The 9,713-nt window shown below is 34.7% G+C and overlaps 2 protein-coding genes across 5 annotated transcripts in view; one reads left to right on the forward strand and one right to left on the reverse strand.

Moving 5' to 3' along the window:
* LOC124424467 (solute carrier organic anion transporter family member 2A1-like) overlaps positions 1–9,713 on the reverse strand; it is a 42,045-nt gene that overhangs the window by 17,210 nt on the left and 15,122 nt on the right. The gene's annotated exons all lie outside the window — the stretch shown is intronic.
* LOC124424469 (homeobox protein dve-1) overlaps positions 7,020–9,713 on the forward strand; it is a 51,386-nt gene continuing 48,692 nt past the window's right edge. Inside the window, exons 1-2 of one of the 4 annotated variants that reach the window (XM_046963559.1) lie at positions 7,020–7,517; positions 7,600–8,325. In XM_046963559.1, coding sequence (XP_046819515.1) covers positions 8,251–8,325 — 75 coding nt within the window. In that variant the 5' untranslated portion in view covers positions 7,020–7,517; positions 7,600–8,250. The remainder of the gene's footprint in view (positions 7,518–7,599; positions 8,326–9,713) is intronic. The other 3 variants (XM_046963560.1, XM_046963561.1, XM_046963562.1) reach the window with 3 other exon arrangements.

Raw genomic sequence — 9,713 nt, forward strand, 5'->3', positions numbered from 1 at the left:
TTGAAAGCGAGTTGCTTGGTCGACTTTGTTGCATATGAATTTAGAAACATGAAACCGGTTAAATCGATGAGAGGTGCAAAGTGATGATAAAGATCTAAAAAAGAAGATAACAATCTAAACCAGATAGGTACATAAATTAAATGGACATTATGTGTTAATGAACTCTTGAGTATGCTCACGATGCTTCTTATTCTTCATCTTCTTAGAGTAAAAGGTCTTTTTTGAGATCTAAGAATACGTTCACTTTTCCGTTAACGTTATTTCTTTGAAGATTTGTTACTGTACTTGTTCAGCTGGTATAATTATTATGTTATTATATTATATTTTAACCCATTGAGTGTACGTGTCGTGTAATATTTAACATTAATTTATTTCTTTATTCTATATATATATATATATATTTAGAGTATATCTAATAATGTTAATAATGTAATATCATATATATATATATATATATATATATATATATGTGTATATCAAAACAAATGATAAATTATTAGAGCAACGTTAAAAGAAATTGCTCAAATATTCATCGACAAATGGGACCTACGATCTAATCTACGTCGTCTCTTTTTCTCCTTCTGACGATACTAATCAACCCTTTTACTTTCACGAAACGCTTCCATCCTCAAAGAGATTTTGAGTCTGTGGCAAAGGGATTACACAGGCTGAAACTTCTACCTCGAGTTAGAATCTAGCGACGGGAAGCTGTCGTAGAAACCGTGGACGCGAATTTATTGAACGAAGCAGTATCAAATTCCGCGATCGTTCGTCGAGTCACAAACTATGTACGAGATAAAACGTAGGTAACTATGACGAAATGGAAACCCAATGACGAGACAATTCCCAAAGGTAAAGGACTGTCACGAAAGATAAGAAGGTCGAACTCGGTTGAATATTAAAAATGAAACAAAAAAAAAAAAAAACAAAAACAATGGTGTATAATCATTTCGAAACAATTTTAAAACGTATTACAACAAGCAGATAAGTATGTAATGAATAAATAATATTGTTCATTTTTATTTTTATTAAATTTTCAAAATCACTAGCAAAAGATCATTATTATAATCTATTCAAATGAAAAAAAAATCAAGTATTCGAATAATATATATTATATGACGTAATATAGATCATGTATAAAAAGATTCTAATGCCATTTCAAAGTTTATCGACAACTCGATATATGTATGAATATTTTTTTTTATATCGTCCGTACTTCGTCCTTTCAAATACGAATAATTTTTATTATATATATATATATATTTTTTTTTTCTTCTTTCATTTTGTTTTTATTCAAACGTTTCGTATAAGCAGTAAAGTCAAAGCATTTTATTTCGAGTGTTTGACAATCAAATTCATTCTTTTCCTTCTACGACAATTTCAATGCGTCATAGTAGTTTTTTTTATATTTTTTTCATAGGTAACTCAAATATATGTTACTATATGTATTAAAAAAAAAGGATTTTCCTCCTTTTGAAAAGAATTCGCGTATTCGATGCGCGAATCTAGCCAACCATGTACTCGCGTTCGAGCGCTTCTGCTCGATCGAGCGATAAAAGGATCGGTTTCGAGATGAAGAGAAGTGGAGTAGGTAGTAAAAAATATTGATATCTCGGGAAACGTAGGATATTTTTTACCGATTTTTCTTTAAAACATTTTATGCAAGCAGCGCCCACATTCACTCCCCTTAACCCCCGCCCTAAACCCCTACGCACGTACGTACGTACGGACGCACGCACCCAACCCACCCACATAACCCTCCCGAAGAGTCGTAAAGCTGAATTTATTAACACCGGGAACGACGGTAAGATTTGCCGAATGGTTTTCAATTTGTACTGTAACGTTCCAAGAGGAGCACATGCTCGACAGATTCCGTCGGTGCTTTCGTAGGAGACATCATTATTATTATCGGAGTATGCTTCCAAAGTGTCTTTTTATTATCTCCCCTTGTCCCACTACCTCTCTCTCTCTCTCCCTCTTCCTGTCTCTTTCTCTCTCTCTCTCTCTCTCTCTCTCTCTCTCTTTTTCTCTGTCTCTCTCTCTTTTACTGCTTTAATATATTTAGATAAAAGTATTTAGCATTTGTAATTCTAGTATCATATCTTTCTGAAGTAATACTTATATAGTCATAATATTGAAAAAGTAACCTGAGTAGAAAGAAAAATTTTCAAATTATCTCTTATTTTTTCTTAAATAGATTTACGCTAGAATAATGTGTAATTATTCAAAAAAAAAAAAGAAAAAAAAAAAAAAAAGAAAAAACATATATGCGAACAAGTTCATCGATATATTTATATATAATTGAATTTTCAACAATTTTTATATTATTGTTTTTTACTTAAACGATCTATTAAAATTGCATCAACAAAATAATAGTTCTAATTTTGTCTACCTGTATATATATATATATATATATATATATATATATATATATATATATATATATATATAAATATTGCTCGCATATTTCGTTTACGAGTTCATTATAAATATCGTTTGCATTGTTCCGATTTGAAAATCTACAGATATACACACAGTAGCCTTTCTCGAAGGCAAATCATTCTGGAAAGTGTAGTACGTGCGGTCTCCTCTTGGTTACCTCGGGAGTTCGTCTCAAACGTCGATGCAGCGAACGGATTGGAGAATAGAAGGAAGCCTTCGAGATGTTCGCGGACGAGGATATTCGAATGCATTGCGCGGGATGCTCGTAATTTCCCCAGGTAAGCTCCAGCAAATTAGCTCCGGGCATACGTTACCCTCGCCTTAGTCCTTCCTTTCCTACACCCATGTCCTTTGCCCCTACCTCGCACATACATACACCTAGACACAGTCTCTTCTCTACTTCTCACCCCCTTCCTGTACTCTCTTTCCGAGGGCAGCTTTTCTAGAAAGGTAGAGATGGAAGAGAATGAGGAGAAGGAGGAGTAGGAGTAGGAGGAGGAGGTTGGAGCGGATAGGACACCGGTCTTCTAAATGTCTACGTTACTCTCCATCCCTCGTGTAGGTGAATTCGTTAGGAGGAGGAGGTGAGACGGGAGGGGCAAAGCTCAGCTACCGCCTTGGAAAAGCTCCAGGAGAAAAGAGAGATTCGAGCTTTGGTAAGAGGAAGAGGAGAAGATCAAATAGAGAGATAGAGAGAGAGAGAGAGAGAGGAGATACCTCTCGTTCCTGGAAGGCGTTACGAGAAAGCTCCGCCTGCAAGCTCATCGGTACACGCCCAGGGAGTGTAGCTTTGCCACCCACCAGGCGAACCTGGAAAACACTTTGGCTACCACCACGATAACGCTAACCCCCTCCATTTGGCTCTCTCTATCTCTTTCTCTCTCTCTCTTTCTCTTTCTGTATCGTCCTTTCTATCCCCGCTCGGTCAGCTTCCTCTTCTCCCTCCTCCTCTTTTCACTCCTTCACCATCCTCATCCACCTCCTCTTTCGAATCCTCCTTTCCCTCTCTCTCTCTCTCTCTCTCTCTCTCTCTCTCTCTCTCTCTCTCTCTCTTCTCTCCTCTCTGTCTATCTCGTGACTTGGTAGGAGTCGCAAGTTCGAAGCGCTTTGCACACAGATTGCATCGGAGGCATCCGCGAATGCAATCGTTACCCCACTGTCGCCTTTCCTACCCCTTCTTACTCCTTCCTATCCTTCTCTCCTTCCTCTTCGTGGCTCCACCGACAGCTCCTCTTTACTATCATCCGCAAGCGGCTGGAGGCGCGCGTCCGTGTGAGTGGATTTGTCGAGCTGCTATGGCTGCATAGAGACCAGCAGTCTACCCTGAAACTTCCTTGCTCGTTTCGCTCGATCCTTTCCTTCGTACCTTCCTTACTGATCGAAGTTTCCATCTAAAACCCACCTTCGTGAACGTCGAACAACGTTGAAGCACGTGGACGCCTCCTCCTCTGAGAGATTTACACTTTGAGAATCTATGTCAGCTTCTTGGCTAACTTAACATTAATCATCTCCTTTCCGTCTTGATTTTCAATATATTTATTCGGATATATAATACCAATGAAAATTATTAAAATATTCTATTGATTCGTACGTCGGTAGTAATTTTTTATTCATAATTAAAACGATCAAATTATAGACATTTGATATTATCAATATCATCAATATATTCTATCAATATATTCTCACTTTCAATGTCATGTTTTTACAATATCAAGTGAAATTATTTATCATCGTTAATCCTCTCTCTTACTTTAACTCACATATATATTTTATTATATACTTATCTACGCACAAGATTAGTTATAATAATCGTTTGTGATAATGGTTTAAGGCAAATAAAAGAAGTAAATATTTACTATGAAATTACATGAGTTAGACGTTATTCGTAAATGTGACAAGGCTCTTATCTTAATACAAACTCGTTTGATATGTTCTTCTTAAAGATATAAGACCATGCGTGATCGCGATATATGTGAGATTAAATTTTGGGCGCTGTCGTTGGCATTCCCGTACACATTTTCCTTCGAAAATCGGATTTGATGAGTGTAAAACGTTGTAACGCTGAACAAAATCTCTCGGAGAATCCCGGATCCGTCGGGGTGAATCTGTTCAAGGGTGGAGCTCTTTGCAACATATCATTATTTCAAACGTAAAGGTAAATCTTGTGAAAACAAAAGATAAACTAATAAACTTTATAATAACACTTATTTCATATAAATTTTGTATTTTGATAATCATTGAACCGATCAAGTATTATAAAATATGTACTTATCTATAGATTTCAAATTAATTTAATATAATATTGTAATATATCAATATAATAATCGTATATATGAACAATAAAATTTTTAAATATTACAAATGATAAATAATATTACATTTAATTTTAATGTCATTTTGAACGATCTTCGATACTAGTATTTTAATTTTATTATAATTTTGTAATTTTTATTAGATTTATAAATATCGAGAAAAGATGGAAATTAAAACACATACATAGAAAATATTGTAATAGGAAGGAAATTCATATGGCAAATGTCGTCGTTAACACGAGAGAGATTTACTTTCGAATATTTAGCATTATCATCGGATTATCCGATTTAATAGTACGCTACAATTAGTTGGTATTAAATTGACGATGTGATCTATAACTTTCTTTTTCAACTTCGAAATCGATGACATAAAAAGGAGAAATGATTTATGTAATTTTTCTTTCTTCTTCTCTTTCTCTTTCTCTCTTTTTCTTTCTTTTTCCGTCTGCAACTCATATAACATCATTCGCTCGCATATATTCATAATTAAAAATGACGTAGACTCTCCTATCTCCCGGTGCATTAAATGTTAAATCGAATTAAGATAAGGCTATCCAACGGAAACCGGAAATGATAAACTACAATGTCATCGTCGGTATCTCACTTTGGTCCAGGCATGATTAACTTCTAATATGGAAGTATAGAAAATTAAAAAAAGAAAGAAAGAAGTCTGTGATCGTAAAATAAAAAATTGAATAATTTCAAATATACCTAATAATTCCCGTATACATATATATGTTTAATAGATATTATAAATGTTTGTGAAACGCATGTGTTTTCTCTCTAACATATATAAGATCATTCTTTTGAACGTGGCCCGTGCGATAACATATTCAAATCCTATTGTAACTAATGCAAATATAGTTTTAAATAAACATGCAAATTTAACCTTGTTTTACGTAAAACCTCTTAACATATAAATCACATACATAATACATCTGCAATTTTGTAAATCCCTTTTGAAAATCATATTGGCATGATTAATAATAATTTTGAAAGAATAATAAAGTCTAGAGATTTATCTGTTTTCTTTTTTTGGGATATTGCAATGAAGAAAAAAGATAGATCGATTAAATTCAATGACGAAACATCAAATATATACACACAAATATATATATATATATATATATATATATATATATATATATATATATATAAATTTATGGTGACCTATAAAATCTTTACATACAACCGTATTCATGCTTACGTATATATTTAATTCAGTATAGAAACGAAACAAAGAGGAACAAAATTCGGGCATAGCAAATGGAAAAAGGGAAAATAGGCATATTGCAAAATGAAATTGAGAAGCACCGAAAATTCGTGGATATGGTGACCTAGAAATAATAAAGATTTTACTTACTCGGTATTTCATCGTGTAATGCCCCTAATTAATTCTCTACGATCGTAATCCGAAGCCAGAAAGCCACCAACTAAATACCCAACGACGCGTATTCATACACGCGTCTCTTTGATACGAATCATTTACGGTCTTTCGAACTTTGAACTCCATGTACGATCGATACAATCAAAATTTGTGATATATGATATAATATTAATATCATCTATGTTACATATATAATAATATATCCTGGATATATCATTGAACCGTTAATTCATTTATTTTATACTCTTTCTAATTATTCTCAATTCTAATTATATTTATAATATTACGATACGCGCAAAAGATTCATTATTAAAAGTAATAATATACTTAACAATAATAACAAGAGAAAAGAATCAAGAATAATTGATTATTTAAATAATATTTTAAACAGGTCATCGAATAAGACGAAACCAATAATCGATTAAAGAAGAGATCATAAACTTGATCGTTGCGCCTAAACACGGATGATCACGGACTCGAACTACGAAGAAAGTGTTGCAGGTGCACAGGTGCACGAAGTAGTAGTTCTACATCTTATTTCTTGATACACACCCCCCCAGCCCCCCCCCCGAGTAGAACGATCAAGAAAGAAGGGGTATTTTCAATTCAAGAGAAAGGAAGACAGAGATAAGGAGGAGATTGGGTGCCGATAGGAGAATGAAAAAAAAAAAGAGAGTAATTAACGAGAAAAACAATAACGAATGTATGACAAGAAAGTCTAAATAATGTGGATAAAATATATGAAAAAAAGAGAAAAGAGAAAGATATATATCGAGGAGGAGAGAAAAAAGGAAAGAGAGAGAAAAAGAGAGAGACGATTATGGAGGGGTTGAAGTAAAAAACCAGTAAAGAAAAAGAAAGAGAGAGAGAGAGAGAGAGAGAGATAGTAAAGGCGCGAAGGAGAAGTAGAAGCAGTAGTAACAGTAGCAGCAGCAGTAGCGCCGGTGGAACGGTGGTGGGGGTGAGCGCGACGGCGGGTAGGGTGTCGTAGGGGCAGAACCAGCGCCGCGACGCCTCGTCACGCACAGTCGCGGCTCGAACGCCGTTCGATGCGAACGTGTCGTTGTTACGGTCCGTCCTCGACCGCCCTCTCTGTCTACCTGTCTTTTTCTTTCACATTTTTCTTTCTCTCTCTCTCTCTCTCTCTCTCTCTCTCTCTCACTCTCTCTCTCTCTCTCTCTCTTTCATTCTTTCTCTCTCTCTTTCTCTTTGATTAACCTGTCTCATATCATCTTCCTTCTCTATCTCTATCTTTCTTCTCTTTTTTCTCTTTTTATTCTATCCTAATCATCAACGAAGACTCTACGAGGGATTTGTACATACGAAAAAAATAATAACAAACAACCATTGACAGTCTTGACTACTTTTTTCTCGAAGTTGTTCATCGAACGAAATACTATCTACATATATATATATATATATATATATATATATATATATATATATATATATATATAGTATACATATAGATACAGATCGAAGGTGTGACTCGGATTAACGATCTTTCTTTCTTTCTTTTTTTTTTTCGCGTGTGATTAGTGACTTTAGTTTTCATCGAAGATCCCAGTGCTCGCGTTTCGTTAACAACGTTTGCTTACCTCTTCTCATCCGAGAGAAAGAGAGACAGTTGCGTCGCGAGCACGTGTCTTCGTGTAATACATCCGAGAGTTTTTGTTATGGAATATCTCGAATCAGAGATTCGTTCGTCTATTAAAATATATTTAACGAATACGACACGATTTATCTCAGTCCCATGGAAGGCTTTCGAAATGATCAATGTGATAATGTGAATATATTTGACATATTTGAGATTCTTCATTTAGAAAGGATCATCTTGGATCATTCCTATTGATCTTTTCGAATTCGTGAAATAGAGAGAAGAAAGGAAGTAAATAATATATACAAGGAGAGAAAAGTAAGAGATAAGGGAAAAAAAAAAGAAGAAGAGAATAAAAAAAGGAAAGAAAAGAAAAGAAAAAGATAATTATTAAAATCGAAAGAAAAAAAAAACGGAGGTAAACAAATTAACGGGGAGTTCTGTGTCTGTCATAAATGGCGGTGACTCGCGAGCCCTGGAATGCTCGCTGAGAGCTTGTTCTTAGGAAGGGAATGGATTTTCAGAGCGCGATGGACACGTTCGTCGAGGCATGGATGGCTGCTAACACAAAAAACGATCAAGTACAGGTAAGTCTATTTTGTCGATCCTTATATCTTTCTTATATCTTCTTTTTCTTCTTCTACCTGTTTCTTCTTCTTCTTCTTTTTTTCTTTCTTTTTTCTTTTCTTTTTTTTTCTTCTTCTCCTTTTCTTTACCTTTTTCTTCTTTTAATATCGTTATACCGTAATCACTCAACATTTCAAGAGCAATACTCTCGATTTAATACATTCAACAGAAGTCGTAAACTTGCTTGTCTCGTAGAGATAACACGCTCATAAAGTTAACGCATTCATATATTCGAGGTTGAGTTAATCGAAAAGCAACCCCTTCCGACATTACACGGCCAATTGACCACCCCATTCAATCTCTACTACCCCTCTTCTCTGATCTCCTACTAAAACGTACTTCATTCCATTGCTCTCTCTTTCTATCTCTCTCTCTCTCTCTCTCTCTCTCTCTCTCACACTCTCTCTCTCTCACTCTCTCTCTCTCTCTCTTTCTCTCTCTTTCTGTTTTAAATATTCTTTAAACGGAAGAGTTTAATCTTCCGAAAGAAAAAATAAATCAATAAACTATCAATGATTAAATTTTAATGATTAATTATAATGTTCTTTTTTCTTTTATTTTCCGCCAATATAAACTTTTAGAAATTTCCACGAACTAACGTATCTACATATATTTTACATTGTATAAAAGCTTTTTCATTCAACATTCATTTTCGTTCATTTAATTTTCCAAAAATGCGTTCCTTTTTCTTCTTCTTTTTTTCTTTTTTCTTTTTGTACGAACACTCACAGTCAATGTTAAAGAAAATAAATAAATATATATAGGTATGTACATACATGTATATATATATATATATATATATATATATATATATATATATATATATGTATGTATGTATGTTAATCCTTGATACGGTCTAAAATTTCACACTGAAAACAAAGCTCGAGGCAGGCACTGGTCGAGAGTGAGGGGAGCGATAGGGGGAAAAGAGGGCTGGAAGATAATCCTTGGTAAAGCCGTGCCTCTCGAATGTATTGCGTGGATGAAAGTACGGAACGTTTACACGTGTACGTAGCCGGGGGGTCACGGATTCTGACCACGATACGGATGTGCCCCTGCCTTCTTCCTGTGCCACGATCATGTTCGTGTTCTGGCATTCGGTGCAATAAGACCGCATTTCCATTGACCACTACGATCTCTAGCACGTTGATCGTCACCGTATTGTAACTACGTTTCAATTCGATCAAATATATTTTAATGAGAGACTTAACACGAAAAGTTAGTTTGTTGATCATTGATCATTCGATTTCGTTGGATCGTCTTATCTCGAAAGATTTATGCGTACTTATGTACGTACACACATACTCAGAGATATGATCGAGAATGATTTGAATATTTTTGTAAGCAT

Source organism: Vespa crabro, chromosome 5, assembly GCF_910589235.1.
Source record: "Vespa crabro chromosome 5, iyVesCrab1.2, whole genome shotgun sequence".
Classification (NCBI taxonomy): Eukaryota; Metazoa; Arthropoda; class Insecta; order Hymenoptera; family Vespidae; genus Vespa; species Vespa crabro.